We start from the raw sequence: 16,532 nt of genomic DNA, 5'->3' as shown, positions 1-16,532 counted from the left end.
CTCCTTTCAACCTCATGAGTCAACTTTTATGCAGCAGGGTGTACTTTCCATGAGTTAGGCTGGATGGCGTTTTTTCTTTCTTTCTTTCAGCCGGAGGACGTGAACTGTGAATCCTGCTTCCTGTCCTTTTTCTATGCACACAGCTCACATGTTTTCCTCTGTCTGCAGTCTCCTCTGATCGTATCTGTCTTCAAAATGTTCCGGTACCAGCCTTATCTTCCCTTATCTGGGCCAGAATACGGGTGTTTAGGCTGGCAAGTTGCACACGAGTCGAGAGCTCAATGCAGGACAAAACTTCTGAGGTCACTGTTACTGAGATGAAAAGACAGCCCTGCACCCGGCTCTGGATTCTTATCTCTTGTGCTTTTTTTTTTTTTTTTTTTTTTTTTTTTTTTTTTTTTTTTTTTTTAAGAGCAATGACAAAGAAAAAAAAAACATGTAACTCATGCCCCTTCATACAGTGCTGTGAACGATCACTGTTTCCCCTTTTTTCACTTCCTGATGTTTAAGACCATCAAACAAATGTTTAAAATTAAAGATGAACCAAACCAACGTGACTCTGAGGGGAACCAGTAGTACCCTGGAGATAACAGCTGGGCGCTCGCTTGCATCTGATGTAAAGCTAACAAAGCATTTTCAGGAAAGGAATGTCATACCTAGAGCCAAACATGATGGTGGTTTGATGGTAGGGGGGGGGGCAGGTCTGCTTTGCATCTTGGAACCGTGGAATCTGCTCTCTGACAAAAGTCCTGTAGGAAAGTGTCAGAACTTCGGTTTTTTGAGCCTGGCTTACGCAGCACAGAAATGATCCACAGCTCCGAAGCCAGACCGGCCTCTGAATGGCTGCGCAGTCTGAACCCGAGTTTGATTGGCACGGTGTCGGGCGTGGTCTTAAACAGGCCGTTGATGCTGAAAACCCCTCCGATCTGAAAGAAGAGGGACCACAACGACGTCCGAGAGGTCCAGGAAGTTGTTTGCACCAGTTATCAGCTTTAGAGAAAAGGTATCTTCTTATATGAGGACAGATTGAGTTGGATAATTAATTTTTTTTCTCTCTTTTTGTAAATAATGAAATGGTTATTTGAAAAGCACTTTTTGTATTTACTCTGGTTAGCAACAGAAATATGTGAGCAGGCAGATATGTTGTCGCTGCGGTGTCTGTGTAGCAGATGTTCATATTTACTGGGTCTAATAATAAACCTTTTTAAGTGAGATTACTAGAATAAAAAAAGGTTTTGCAATCCTGTGTACGTGTTTGTGTGTGGCATTCGCTTCAGTCTTGATGCTCTTTAACATGCTGATACTCTCAGCAATGTTAAAATTTTTATTTGATACTTGATTATCAGTATAATAAAATAAGCGAGGTTGTTGCATTTTTGTATATATGTTACCAAAGTAGCTCTTTGGTCTGAGCTGCATTAGAGGATATGAAGGATTAGAAAAGGTGGTGTTTTTTTTTTGTTCTCTTGCGTCATGGAGCCCAGTTTGTTGCAGCAGTCTGCTGTTGAGCAAAGTGAGATGTCTCACATTTAGATTAGATTTCCAAAAGCAAATCTGGGTGATGGATGCCCTAATATTTTGGATCTATTTAACCTGCCGCTGTCTATACTGTGAGCGAGCGTAGAGTATGGTCAACCACATGGTCACAAACTACACTGCAAAAAGGGAACTAAAAGTAGGTAAAATCCTCTTGAAATTAGTGTATTTTTCATTGATTTGAGCAGGTAAATCAGACTATTTGGCAATGGAATAAGATTTTTGCACTTAAAATAATAACACTTCATCTCCATTATCTTATTTCAAGTGCAGGATGTCTAATTATCTTATTTTAGGGGTAGAAATTCTCATTCCATTGGCAAATAAAGTCTTATTTAGCTGCTCAAATCAAGGAAAAATATAATTTAAGAAAAGTTTACTTACTTGCAGTGTAGGGCTAACTTCACTGACTAACGTAAAAAGGGGGAAATGGATGAAAGATTTCTTGGCCCAGCAGCTGCTTCTATGTGGTCAGTGCACGTTGCACGTTAACGTTGGGTACAGCTGCAAGGAAACCAAATTTTCGACAGTCGCCGTCAACCTAAGATGCCGCATTTATTGCACTTCAACAGCAAACCACAGATATCTGTTATAGCAACTCTGCAACTTTGCAGACTAAGCAACGAGCGCCACTTTGAACGGAGGCGAGGCAAACAAGCGTCCAGTAATGGTTTAATTACAGCATCATGTCCTGTGTTTTGTAAGTTTTGAAAGACCTGCGTTTTTTTTGTTTTTTTCTTTTTTTGGCTAACTATGTTGAAGTGTGTAAAATGAGCCAGCATAGCAGTGAGGCCGGCTGTATTTTCATGCCGCTGTGGGTCACAGATCAACGTATCAAAGCTTTTCTTAGTGAAGATGATCGACTTCCTGGTGTCGGGCGGTAAGTCTAAAAAGAAAGTGCTGTTTGATGGGACATAGTTTAAAAGTTTAAGTTGCCTAAGATCTACTGTATGTTAGAAAGATAATTTTATCAATCAACTTTACTTTTTCCTTTTGAAATATTTCCATACTTTCATATAAGGAAAGCAAACTATCTGATTTCAGTCGTGCTACGGGACGTTAGAAAGCTGAACCAAATGAAAAAAAATAGTTCTAAAATAAGTTTTATCAACCAAAACTTGTTGGATCGTTTTACCCTGAAGGCTTTTCTGGTTGATCTCCCCGAGACGAGGCAGTGGGGGGACTATTTTGGTAAAAAGCGATATCATCAGTTGATTCTAATCGACTCATGTCACGTTTTCAGATGCCTTCTTCACTGAGAAGCTGAGCGAAAGCATGGAGAAGGTGCGCAGCGACTTCGCCATGGACGCAGAAACAGACGCAGGAGGAATGGTGGGAATCCAGTCAGCCAGAGGGCCCTTCTCCATCAAAAACCTCGGCACAGAGCTCAGGTAAAGCTGAGAGCCCAGCGAGGGCTCTATACCGAGCCCGCTTTGTACTCGCAGCTGTTTTATTACCAACGTTCAGTGTTTTGTTGACTTGTTGCCAAGCCAGTGCAGTTTTTTTTTTTTTTTCTGCTTTGTGTCCCTAATGAGGGAAGAAAACACCTTTGGTTCTTCCTGAGGCCTACGGTATTAGAGGAAGTGGTTGCATCTGTAGTTCACTGGTTGTTCAGCTATGCAGCAATCAGGAGTTCCTTTTTTTTAGGATGTAAACACATTTACTCAAAAGATCTGACGCTCTTTTTTTTTTTCTTTTTTTTTTTGTAATATGTTTATTAAGTTTTCAAAATGCAACATACAAAAATCGTACACAAGAGTATAAAACATGCATATATTTACCAAATTACGGTCCAAAAAAAATATACTCTTACCAATATAACAATAGAAATAAAAACATGTAATAAGTGAGGAAAAGAGAAGAGAAAAAAGAAGGAAAAAAAAAAAATCAGGCCAGGGAAATTTTCTAAGTAACGGTTACACTGCACTGATTACCATTTACAGTATAGGATAGTACAACCTATCTATAAAAGATCTGATGCTCTTAAGTAGTTAAAATGCTACATTGCAAGGCAATGCCTAAACCGATGGGGTGCTGGATGACATTCAACACCTTTTTCTTACTTTTAAAATGGAAAAAAAAACAAAAACTTTTATGTTCCAAAGTGTTTGTACAAAACTTAGCGCATCCCACTTAAAACATAGTCATCTAGATGTGTTAATAGAAAAAGCAAAGTAAACCGTTTTTTAATGGATTGTCGTGGCAGGGCTTTAGTAGATATCGGGCAAATAGAAAGTACAATCTGCTCTTTTCTCTGTGTCTCCTTTGGGATGTGTCTCGGCCAGCTCTGCAAACAAAGACACTCAAAACTTTGCTGGTTCTTGTTTGCGATAACGCTCTGACTCTGGAGGGAGTGCTTCTGGTGCATTGCTAAAATCTCAGTTAGATTCTGATGCAGGCTGTTCTGGGACACGGACACGCATGGAGGTACCAACACATTGCAGCTCTGGTTGTATGTTTCAGGTTGTTGTCCTGCTGGAAGATCAACCCTTACCCCAAGCCTTTTGCAGCCTCTAACAGGTTTTATTTCCAGAATTTCTCTAATCTATTTAACTTCACCCGTCTTCCCACCCGCTCGGACCACCCTCCCTATTTCATGCTGAAGGAAACGATGCCCACTGCATGACGCTGTCACCGTCACGTTTCACTGCGGCGATGGTGTGTTCAGGGGAGACGGACACTCTTAATTTCTTCCTCCACACACAGCATTTCGCTTGTAGTCCAAAAAAAATCTCATCTGGGTTTGACCAGAGCTACTTTTCCCCATGTTTGCTTTGGTCCCTATACGACTTCTGTCAAACTGTGGACAGAGGCATTTTTTTGGGTGTCTTTCTATAACTTTTTTTGTCTTGCTCTTCCACAAAAGCCACAATGTTTGTAGAATTGATGACTAGTAGGTGTCCTGTCTGCAGACCACACTGCAAACACTGAACTAAAAATAAGTAAAATTTTCTGAAAATGAGTGTCTTTATCTGCCCAACAACATTATCTGTCCTTGATTTGAGCAGGTAAATAAGGTGATCTGCCAATAAAATAGGATTTTTGCACTTAAAATAGGTACAATTCATCTCCATCGTCTTATTTCAAGTGCAGGATGTCTAATTATGTTAATTTAAGGGTCCAAATACTTATTCCATTGGCAGATGATCTTATTTACCTGCTCAATTCAAGGACAAAAACACTATGTTTAAGAACATTTTGCTTATTTTTAGATCCGTTTTTGCAGTGCAGTGCTCTCTCCTTTCCTGGTCTCGCCATCTTTATCTTGAGCACAAATTACACAGAGGTGGACTCTATTTACTGATTAGGTGATTTTGTTGCATTAGTTTTTATTTAAAGGGATTAGAGTATTTTATTTTTTTATTTTTTGTATTCTAAATACTTCAGGGTGCTCTATATTATTCTACGCCAGAAAGGCCTTTTTTCGGCCTTACTAATCAATGATCTGGAGGGATTCTGTGTTTCCTGTTTTCATTGCAGTGGCGCTGTCCTTGGCTGACATTTGACAAACGCCGCTAACGTTTACAAAGTAGCAGCGGGTCGGGTTTGAACCGGTTCCGCCTCTCTTTCAGGAACTCCATGTCTAACCTGAGGCCGGGCCGAGCAGAGAACAGACGCAGCGTGTTTTACGCCACCGCCGCCGCCAACAACAACAGCAGCTCAGAGGAGTGGGAGATGGTGGACCCTCCCCCCAGAGACCTCCCCGAGCAGAAACACCCTCTAGACACGCACAGACGTGAGTCCGCTCTCGCCCGTCCCGCACCGCTTGGAGGTGAACACAGCTCTTGCATCCCTCCCACATTCGCGCTCCTCTTCTCGCTCAGATTCCTTCGGGTCGGCGTTCACATTCGACTTTGTGCGGAACCGCCAGCGGCCCCAGAGGCCCTTGCTGCGAGACGCGCGGGGGCCCGGGAAGCTCGGCCGCGGCGTGGAGGGACGCGGCTCCGAGAGTCCGACGGGGGAATGCAACGGCAGCAAACCGTTGGACGTGCAGCTCCGCCTCCAGAACCAGCAGGATGAGCTGAACCAGATGCAGCAGGAGCAAAACAAGCTCCGGGAGGAGCTGGCCGGCCAGAAGGTGCAGTCATTCTTCTTTTCATGCTGGGTTTATAAAACTTTTACGACGCCACGCTTCAGACATGGCAAGGAACGGTCTGTGCTTCCACAGTGCCGGACTTTTCATGTCAGACCAAGAAGCTCTGTGTCATTTCTTAAGCTCTTGCTGACAAACACTCAGGAAGACGGGGAGTGATTAGTCACACTTCAGTGATAAAGAAGGAAACGGCAGTTCTGTTGAAAACAATCACAGCTGTTGCACCTCTTCCCGTTTCTTCCTCTTCCTTTCTTTTCTCACTGTTCTCAACATGCTGATTGGTTGCTTTAGCCCAACCGTGTCTCTTCCTACACTGCAAAAACAGAACTAAAAATAAGTAAAATGTTGTTAAAATTAGTGTATCTGTCCTTGATTTGAGCAGGTTAATAAGATTATCTGCCAGTGGAATAAGATTTTTGCACTTTAAAATAGGAACAACTCATCTCCATCATCTTACTTCAAGTCCAGGATGTCTAAATATCTTATTTTAGGGGTCAAAATACTCGTTCATTTGGCAGATGATATTATTTACTTGCTCAAATCAAGGACAAATACACTAACTTTAAGAACATTTGACTTATTTTTAGATCTGTTTTTGCAGTGTAGACGAGACATAGTGAGTTTTTAGTTCAACCGTTTCCCAACGCTTGTGGGTTTCTCCTCCTCCGACTTGCAGCCTCATTATTGTGCATTTTCCCTTTAAAGCGTCGCATTAGCACTTTCAAAGCAGAGCGTCTGTAAAAGAAATCTGATGCCAAAAGCTCTTATTTAAAAATCAAAGTTACCATGCTCATATTTGCCTGAAGTTTAATCGCTGTGATTCCATCCTCCAACTCGACGGACAGGAAACGGGAGTCGTTGAGCCAGCTGAGAGATCTGGTGCATTTGGGGAGTCTCCCTTTAAGACAGTTGGGCTGGTTAAGGACAGAGGTGTCAACTAGCTCAACTGGTTCCTTACAATAAAGCAGGAGCAGAAACTCTACTCCAGCTTCTCTGAGGCGTTAAACAAATCTCATTTTGTTCTGCTTGCATCCTGATCTTTCTGTCTTTATTTGGCCATAAATGTGGGTTAGATCATAGATGGAAATGTTTTCCCCTGTGCTCAGTACTTTGCTCATCATAAAAAAAAATACTAGAGTGAATGTAACATTACAAGATGACCTCTGCTCCAAACGTTCAACAATTTGTTCCTTCATTCTGTTCCATTTTATTCCAGCATATTTAATCATCAGCTATCTGTTTATTTCCCTTTGGTAGTTTGCTATTTGGATAAATTACGGAGGAAAAAATGGTTCACAAACTTTGTTTTACATGAATATTATATTTTAAAGTTATTATTTTACTATTAGTCTTCACTGACTGGGTCAAATCTTGAATTTTAGTGTTGTTGTTTATTCACATTGTGAAAAAATAAGACTTGAGCATTCACCTTTCTGTGCCAACCTTTAGGAGTTGTGCACCTGAAACTGGATTTTTGTTGTTTTATGTTTTTTAAAAAGGAAAATGAAAACCTACAAAAAAAAATCTAAATTTTTTTCATAGTTTATGTTGGACTTACATTTAGGAGTCTTTAAAGCTCTTACATTTTACTAACTGAAACTTGAAGAAACCTTGATTTATTGGTCACATAAGAATGTAATTAGACTATGGACTATTTGACCAAGTTTAAACATACCTAAGATGGGAATGAATTTTCAACAGTACTTTAAAGTAAAATTTTTATCTCCAACTTTGTTGTTTTACTGACCAATAAAAAAATGAAATAAAAACTGAACAGATGAAATATCGTCTGATCTATGAAAGTGCTTTTTTTTAATCCTTGTCAAAAATAAAGCTGTCTAATGAGCTTCTAACCACATCTGGATGCAAAAAAACTATTCTGTTCGTTAGATTAATTCCTGGCTCTCATCTTAACATGACGCACAATAAACAGCCCTCTTATTGGATAATAAGTAGAATAAAACTGAATCATTTCCTTCAATGTCCTTCACCTTTCTGTGTGCTTTCATTTTCATATTTTATGTGTTAAATAAAAAGATGTGTAGAAAGCAAAATAGATGATATTTAGACCAAGATACCATGTTTTCATGGCTGAAGCAACGGAGGGATATCACAGGCTCAGATCTCCAGTGGTTGAAGTCCTCCATTTCTGACAAAAGCCCCATCTTAACTTAAGTGATATCAAGCTGTGGATGGCTTTCATTTTTGTTTTCACTTTAATAAACATAAAATTGAAGTGGTTTGATTCAGTTCAAATTGCTCCACCAGTGATACTTGTGCTGATTTCTCAGCTTTAGGTCACTGACTTGTAAGAATAGATGCTGGCCTTTGGTTTGATAACCCCATTAACGATGTAATAAAATCATCCTTTCATCTCAATATTAAACGGCTCCTTTCTAGGTGTGACCTGGAATAAGTAGCCCATGCTTTAACAACATCCTAGTTGGATCATCACAACTCTCTATGAAAGGTTTTTTTTTGTGTGCTAAATATACATGTTACTGTCTAGGGCTGGACGATAATTCAGTAACAATAAACATCGATCAATAGACGTATATCGATGATAAAAAGAGTGAATAAATAGTTTGATCGAATAACAGTTTTCCTTTGTTTTGCATTTTAGCCATGTAGGTTAATATTACAGTCATTACATCCTCCCAACCAATCACAACGCAGACCCAGGACACCAAGCTCCGCCCCTTTCATAGAGCATGTGTTCTTTTTTTCTTTTAAAAAATTAGCAGTTTTGGAAAAAAAAATGGTTGAATTAAAGGGTTAAGTTTAAATTCAGAGTTTGTGTGTTCTCTATATAAAAATAGGTCACTAAGCAACAGCATAAAATGGCCAGGGCTTCAGCCCTATTGTGGTCTTTTAAAACACAAACCTAATAAAAACCAAAGCTGGTTACAACTACACCATATAGAAATTGCGTCTTTGACAGTTTTCCAAACTGTTGTGCAGCATATATTGAAATAATTTCTCCCCTCCCCCTTGTAGGAGCTGGTGAGACTCCTGCAGCAGACTCTCAGGAGCTCCCAGTGCGAGAGGCCCACCGTGTGCCGAGCAGCTCCGGATCCATCGGCCGCCGCGGACCAGCCCCCGAGTCCAGCGGTGACCCAGGAGGATGTGGCCCAGCTGGAGGCGCTGCTTCAGGAGCGAGACGGACAGATCCAGGCCCTGTGTGGACACATGGAGCGTCTCTCGCTGGAGAAGGACAGCCTGCAGCTGGAGCTGAAGAGCCTGAAAGTCAAGGTGGGGGAAATCAATGACCAGCTGGGGATGCTGATGGAGACCATCCAGGCCAAAGATCAAGTCATCGTGAAGCTGTCGCAGGAGAACTCGGAGCAGAGCGGGAATCTGAGTGACGCTGGTTCTCCGCCGCCTCCCCAGGAGCTGAACGTTCTTAAGGTGCAGAAAGGAAATGCTTAAACCAAACAGTAAAGAGAAAACAAAACCAACAAGATGTTTATTTTAAATCTCACTTCTGAGCTGATTATTCAGACTTTCTATTTTTTTTTTTCCTCCCCCGACCTTAGGACAGCCTTCAAGGCTACAAATCCCAGAACAAGTTCTTGAACAAAGAGATCCTGGAGTTGACAGTCCTGCGCAGGAATGCAGAGACTCGGGAAAAAGCTTTAGAAGCAAAGGTAAACCCAAAAAAAAAAACAAGCTCTAAACTTGTAACTTTGCATACATTCAGCTGCATTGAGCTGAATCTTCAACAAACCCGAATGCGTGAGAAATGTAAACCACTCTCTGCTTCTTCCCGCCCTTGTTGCAGTGTACGGCGCTGGAGGCCAAGCTCTGTCAGGTGGAGAGCAAATATCTGGTGCTGCTTCAGGAGGTGAGGACTCCAGTCTGCTCGCTGGAGCAGAATCCGCTCATTTCCAGGTTACTGGAGGACGCGCTGCAGGCGGAAAGCCCGGATCAGAGCGAACACCAAATCTTCAAACCAAATACAGTCAGGTAGTCCTCATCTGTTACTTCGGACAAAACTTGATTGTGTCAGGTGTAGATTTTTAATAAATAAAACGCGGTGCAACAAATTTCATCCAGAAAATTGCATAGATGGTAAATATAGTGCATTTGGTCGAGGAGCGCATTAAGCTAAGAGGCAGCCAAGAGAGACATGCTGACTATGGAGGATACAAAGCTGATGAAGACAAACCCCAGAACACTTGCAGCTGCAAATAAGTGAAAGGTGGTTCTATAAAGTATTGACTCAGGTAGGATGAACACCAAAGCACGCCACACTTTTAAGATAAGATAAGATAGTCTTTATTGATCTCACAATGGCGAAATTCACTCGTCACATCGGCTCATACAAGAAGGTGCATTCAGTTATATACAGTGAATCTTCATATATACAAAGGATCAAAAAGAATACCAAAAAATACAAAAAGAAATAGGAATGGGCATATGATGTCTTATTTACATTTATAATGGGTTATATATCTACTTTGTCTCGTAGACACGGTTTGTCTTCGAGGAACAAATATTCCTTCTGGAGGAGGATGTTGGTGCAGCCCCGGCAGCTCTGGCAGATCACAGACCTGTTCTGCTGTAATTTATAGTTGCGTGGAAATATCTGTGAGCAGGGAAGCTCTGCTGCTCGGCATGCTTCAGACTTTATTTGCTGTTCGGTTCAAACAAGCGCAGGCATGCTTTAGTGGTGCAAAAGCATCGTAATGCTTTCAAGGCAGGCCATAAGAAAGCTGGAGATGGAGGCACCTTTTAACCCGACTCCGCCAGATAGATTTGCTTCGCATATCCATCTGGAAACCTTCCGTTGAAGTAATTTTGGGAAGGGGCGAAAATACTGGTTAGCTGATTGGCCTATGTTGGTGATAGACGGGCCAAATAAACCAATCAGATTCGTCGTCGCTCTGTTACGAGCGACGACGAAAACACAACCACAAGCTCTTGCCGAAACCAGTCGGGAGAAGAGCAAAAACATCTTTTCCTCTGAGAAAAGCCTCCAGAGCAGTGTTTTGCTCTTCTTTCAGTGAAGAAATACTCTGTAATTCCGATAAAACTTGCTCGACAGCCACGCTAACGCTAGCTTCATCGGCTGAAGCCGCCATGTTCTTTAGACTGAACTGTCGATCTTCTCGTTGCGTCACACCTCAACCCGCCTCAAAGCCAACGCTGATTGGACGTTCGTTTGGTGAACGGCTCCAAATTTTCTTTAACGGAGAGTAGCCAGACTGATCTGCGAGTGAAACCTTGAAAGCTCGCGAGATCAGGATGGTCTCACGAGGCTAGGCACCTTAAGTTTGCACCCGTGAGCTTCTCTTTCTATTAAAGTGCGCAGATTGAAAGGTGATTAACCTTTTCGTTTTCTCTCTGCGTCAGCGAGTACGACGCGTACGGCTTCAAGACGGTCCCCGAGGAGGAGGAAGAGGAGGAGAGGCTGGTGGCCAAGGTGAGGGCCCTGGAGCTGAAGTCCCTGTCGATGACCGACCAGGAGGTATCCGTCGGGGTGAAGTGGGAGAACTTCCTGGCCGGCACCATGAACAGAGACCTGGCGCGTTCCCCCGAGCTCAAGGCGCTGATCCGCTGCGGCGTGCCCCACGAGCACCGCTCCCTGGTGTGGCGCTGGTGCGCCAGCTTCCACGTCAAGAAGTTCCGGGACCACCTGGCCCCGGACTATTACGAGACTCTGCTGAACGTGGCGCGGGACCGGCCCAACCCGGCGTCCAAGCAGATCGAGCTAGACTTGCTGCGCACGCTGCCCAACAACAAGCACTACGCCTCCCCGAGCGCCGCCGGCATCCACAAGCTCAGGAACGTGCTGGTGGCGTTCTCCTGGAGGAATCCAGACATCGGCTACTGTCAGGGTCTGAACAGGTACTGGATAAGATCTGGTGCCTCTGTTTTTACATTGTTTTAAGGTCTTTTTTTTTATATTTTTGTAATGCATGCTCTTTCTTTAGGCTAGCAGCAATCGCCTTGCTCTATTTAGACCAAGAAGATGCCTTTTGGACCCTTGTAGCCATCGTGGAGGTCTTCATGCCAAGAGACTATTACACAAAGACTCTGCTTGGCTCTCAGGTATGCGAGCTCATTTATATTTTACTACAGGAATAACATGTTCATCAATTTTTATGCCTTTCTGTTAGATTTCGCCCCTAACTTCTGTTAAAATCTAAAAACAAATATCCCTTTAGGTCGACCAGCGTGTGTTCAAGGACCTGATGAGTGAGAAGCTGCCGCGCCTTCACGCCCACTTCGAGCAGCACAAGGTGGACTTCTCCCTCATCACCTTCAACTGGTTCCTGGTGGTGTTTGTGGACAGCGTGGTGAGCGACATCCTGTTCAAGATCTGGGACGCCTTTCTGTTCGAAGGGCCCAAGGTGAGAGACGGAGGACGGGAAGCCTTTTTTTAACACGGTCGAAAGGCCTCAGCGTACCAGAAAAGACAAAACGGAGCGTAGCATCAGGTCAGATAAACGTCTGGGTTATTGATATGGTGAGTTCAGGCGTAGAGGGGGATGTTGATCAGTGTTTGGTGACGACCTCAAGAACAGGAAGGGTTTTGCAGGTGGAGGCCAGACCTTTTTTCCCTTTTCATTTATTTTACTGTTTTTCAGTAGTGTTGCATTTGACCAGGGTCAGGGTCACTACGGGTACCATGAGGCGATACCTGGACCCTACAGGGGTTCCACAGGCAGCCCAAATCCACCAGAATGGGGCATGGATACCAGAAGGTTTGCTGCATCTCCCAGCGGAGATTTAAGAACCTGGAGGAGGTTCCAGGAGACGGTTACTCTAGGAGAGCTGCACGGGGCCGTTGGAGGTCTTTAACCCACCAGCAGTACTAGTATCTGCGCCTTTGAGCAATCAGGAACAGTAGGAGTTCCACCAGATCCCTATAAAGTGACCTCCAGTGGGCCACTGTCATGACTCTCTGACCAAACAATTAGAAACAGGCCTGAGGGCCCACCATCCTCTCATAGGCCCCGTGCTCACTGCCCGGCACCGTGGAGCAGGACTGGCGTTTGCCAGAGAACACCAGAACGAGCAGGTTCCAGCACTCTTTTCACAGATGAGAGCCGGGTCACTCTGAGCTGGTGTGACAGACGGGAAAGACGTTATGCTGCCTGCAGCGTTGTTCGGCAGTGTTGGTCTGGCGAGGCACATCAATGGAGGGACAACGATCTGTGCAGGAGAAACGGCGGCTTCCTGACTGCCATATGAGGGTGAAGTCCTTAGACCCATTGATGGACCCTTCACTGTCACAGTGGGTCCTGGGTTCCTCTGGTACTGATAATCCCCAGCCTCATATGGCAAGACCATGCAGGCAGTTCCTGGAGAATGAAGAATTTGGTTATTGGTTGACCTCCATGCTTCCATGACCTAAACCCAACAGAACATGATGTCGACGCCACCTGGTTGTACCTCAGATAATTCAGAAGTTCAGTGGCGCCCTGGTCGGGGTCTGGGAGGAGATACCCCCGGGACAGCATCCGTTACGTCACAGGGGTCGTGGCCCGAGGTTGTCAGGCATGCACACAGACATGTGGGGGCCAAACTCCTGAGTGCTATTTTGAGTTGCTGCAATGACACTTCAGAAAACTGGACTAGCCTGCAGCATCAACTTTTCAGTTTCACTTCCTTGTTGACTTTGGATTGAGCCCTCAGCGGGTTGATCATTTTCATTACCATCAACTGATGTGGTGTTTTGTTTTTTTTAAACAGATCTGATGGGTCACATCTGTTGCTCACATGTTATCTTAACATGCAAACTGGAATGCATGTTATTATTATGTTATTTTTTTAACAAGCATAAAACTAGCCCAAAAGTATTCATACCACTGGGAGTTTGTCATGAAAGAGACGCAGCAGACATGTGGAGGAAGTAGCTTTAGCTTAGTAAGTAAAGCAAACATCACAGCTATGCTAACACGTTTTCATCACTGATAGTCTATGGGGGCTTTCGTGTGAAGCCAGTGAAACCTAAAGAGTGTTTGTTTTATTTCAGTTTACGGACAGTTTTACAAGTTTTTTTTTTTTGTGTGAACACAGAGGTGCAAATAAAAAGTCATGGGGTAGATTTCACAGCTCTTATGTATTTGTTGCTCTTCCTTCTACAGATCATATTTCGATTCGCTCTGGCTCTCTTTAAGTACAAAGAAGAAGAGTTTTTGAAGTTGCAAGACTCGACGGCCATCTTCAAATACCTTCGATACTTCACACGCACAATCCTGGACTCAAGGTCAGGAGACTCCTGATATCTGGAGGGTTTGGCATTGTTCAAAAAAAGTATGTCTGCAGCAGTAAAGAGGAGAATAATAACCCTGGAAGTCAAACCTCCTTGCTGTAGAACCAGTAGAAACAAACAAACAAACAGAAAAAGAAGTATATTGTGCACGGGGTTTTTAACCTGCGTGAATATCACGAGTTTGAAAGTATGTTTCATTCCTTCTTCAATCTGGTGTCCATAAGCATTTTGGAAAGTGACAAATTCACAATTTGACCTGACTGAAGTGATGGAAAAGAGGAGAAATGATCATCAGGAGTTCTTTTACAGTCTCTTACAAACTTTTTGCACCTCTGCCTTAAACTGCTTGTCAGTACTTCCATTTGTCTTAAAACAGGTATGAAAAAAACTTGTTGTGATGACATTTGATCATATGGAACTAGCCAGTAGGGGGTGCTGTAGTAAGGGGCTATTTCACCAGTGTTGCTGAGATAAATCCATGGCTCCATCCGAATGTCCTTGAGTAGGGACTCTAGCCAAAGTGGAAGTGCGTCAGCGGTCGGCATGGTAAGTGCTGTCCGAATAGTGCAGTCAGTAAGGAAGGAGGTAGGAAAAGGAGCCTGTATGCTTCCTCCCGCAGCTACTTTTATCTAGGAACCCCCCAATGTCTCTTACTGGCGCTAAGAAGCCACAAATAGGAGGATAATAGCATTGTCTGCTGATTAATGCACAGAGACATGCATTTTACAACAAAAGGGAGACATTTTCTATTTTTTTTTTTTTTTTTTTTTTTTTTTTTGCAGGAAGCTGATGAACATTGCTTTTGTCGACATGAACCCGTTCCCCATGAGGCAAATCCAGAACCGCCGCTCTTTCCACCTGGAGAAGGTTCGCCTGGAGCTGACGGAGCTGGAGGCCATCAGACAGACGTTCATCCAGAAGAGGGAGACGAGTCTGGACCGACGGAGCTTCGCCAGCGACGACGAGGAGGATAACTGAGCTTCTTTATTTCCAGGCTGCGCCGCTTTAAACAATAAAGACAAACGCAGGTTCTCCGCAGAGCGGCGGCCCTTTGCGGCTGCCGAAAAGGGCTTTATTCCCCAGTCGGTTCCCGCATTAAAGAGAGAAAGATAAACTGAGTCCAGTCGCATCAGAGGTACAAACGCATTATATCAGTGTTCTGGACAATTTTCTGTTCAATTTGTATTTGTTTTGCTGCTCCTTTTCATGTTGTTCATAGCCAGCAGTTCACTTTTCTTTGTTGCCAACACATGTAGTCCGAAACAGTATTTTCCAACATTTTTATACCTTTTGAAGGAATTACTATCTTTATTTTATTTTTTTGCTCACATCTATAAAAAAACATTATCTTTTGATTCTGTGCTTTAAATTTCCATCCTTTGTTTGATATTTTTATTTTTTATAAATACACAAAAACATTCTTTATCTTTTTATCTTCTCATGCACTTGAATTATTCTTGCTGTAACTAAGATATTATTTGCTGAAACTTTCCATTGTTTTTAAATGTCCATTCAGACATGGTTCAAATCTAAAAAGGCGAAATGAAAGGATGAGCCAAAAACTCAATATTGTCATTGAAAATGCAGAAACAGCAGGTAAAATTTATATTTTAATTACTTTCTGCTGTTTCAACATCTTTTCAAACTGATTTCAAGCCTGAGACCCAATACTGTGCTGTTAATCAGTCTAGTTTGTCTGTCCACTTCAGGATTTCTGTTTTTTTTATGCTTAGTATTTCAATCATTTAGTTATTGTAAGAATCTCAAAGCTACTTATTCGTTCAAAGTTACATTATAAAAAGCTTATTGTTTTACATTTGCATTTATGCTTAAAGAACAAATCACATTGTCAACTTTGCCAATTCATCGGATTCGGATCTCTCCGGATCCTTCCAGATGTCCTTTTCTTTTGTGGGGGGATAACCTCGTATTGCCTCTTCCATTTTAGCTGTTTGATCTTGGATCCTGTGAATTATATGTTTTCTTTTGTTCTTTGCTGCAAATCTTTTCTCTGATACCATCCAAGGGGGGAGAAATACTGTTGTACTTGTGTTAATTGTCCACAGGGTGGCAGTGTATCGTTTGTCAGGTCTTCACTCAATTGCACAGGCGCTCTGGGGGAGACGGAAAAAAGTGTAATTAATCTGAAAAAGTTAGAAAGTCTGTCCGCCTCTGTAATGGCTCTTTGAAAACTGAATTGTGGCTTGTAATGAATGAGGGAATATTTTTTTTTTTTTTTTTTTTTTTTTTTACTAAACCTGAGGGCGTGCACGGGACAATCGTCCATGCTGTTCCACGTTCAGCCTTCAGATCACCTAAATTGCTGATCTCTGCGGGTAACTTGATCTCCCAAACACTTGTTTAGAAGTGAGCACCTGTAATGAGCTGCGTGAAAGTCTTAATCTTTTTACTCACCTGAACCTGTTTACAGAGATCAAGCCACCTTTTTCTGCTGCAGGATCACAACTTTTACCTGGTTGATGTTTTTTAGATCAAATGTAAAACATGCAAACTTGCTTGGATAATTTTTTTTTTTTTTTGCTTTAATGAAACAAATTTGAGAGCTGGTCTCTCGTGACATCAACATTTCCCATTTTTGTTTGTGCTAAATTTTAACTGTTTTGGTTCCTGATCCAAATAATTACTCGATACAACAATAAAAAAAAGCCCTCTGTTGAA

General features: G+C 42.6%; 1 protein-coding gene across 3 annotated transcripts in view; it reads left to right on the top strand.

Annotated features, from left to right (window-relative positions):
* Window positions 1–15,195, top strand: part of tbc1d2b (TBC1 domain family, member 2B) — a 29,659-nt gene extending 14,464 nt beyond the window's left edge. For 2 of the 3 annotated variants that reach the window (XM_021320964.2, XM_021320963.2), the window contains exons 3-14: window positions 2,780–2,927; window positions 4,000–4,056; window positions 5,109–5,272; window positions 5,361–5,614; window positions 8,627–9,037; window positions 9,166–9,276; window positions 9,411–9,595; window positions 10,985–11,479; window positions 11,566–11,683; window positions 11,800–11,985; window positions 13,726–13,847; window positions 14,636–15,195. In XM_021320964.2, the coding sequence (XP_021176639.2) occupies window positions 2,780–2,927; window positions 4,000–4,056; window positions 5,109–5,272; window positions 5,361–5,614; window positions 8,627–9,037; window positions 9,166–9,276; window positions 9,411–9,595; window positions 10,985–11,479; window positions 11,566–11,683; window positions 11,800–11,985; window positions 13,726–13,847; window positions 14,636–14,831 (2,447 nt within the window). In that variant the 3' untranslated portion in view covers window positions 14,832–15,195. The remainder of the gene's footprint in view (window positions 1–2,779; window positions 2,928–3,999; window positions 4,057–5,108; window positions 5,273–5,360; window positions 5,615–8,626; window positions 9,038–9,165; window positions 9,277–9,410; window positions 9,596–10,984; window positions 11,480–11,565; window positions 11,684–11,799; window positions 11,986–13,725; window positions 13,848–14,635) is intronic. The other variant, XM_012871466.3, reaches the window with a different exon arrangement.
* Window positions 15,196–16,532: the final 1,337 nt, after the last annotated feature.

The sequence above is a fragment of the Fundulus heteroclitus genome, chromosome 2 (genome assembly GCF_011125445.2).
Source record: "Fundulus heteroclitus isolate FHET01 chromosome 2, MU-UCD_Fhet_4.1, whole genome shotgun sequence".
NCBI lineage: Eukaryota > Metazoa > Chordata > Actinopteri > Cyprinodontiformes > Fundulidae > Fundulus > Fundulus heteroclitus.
This window is presented reverse-complemented; position numbering and strand designations above follow the sequence as displayed.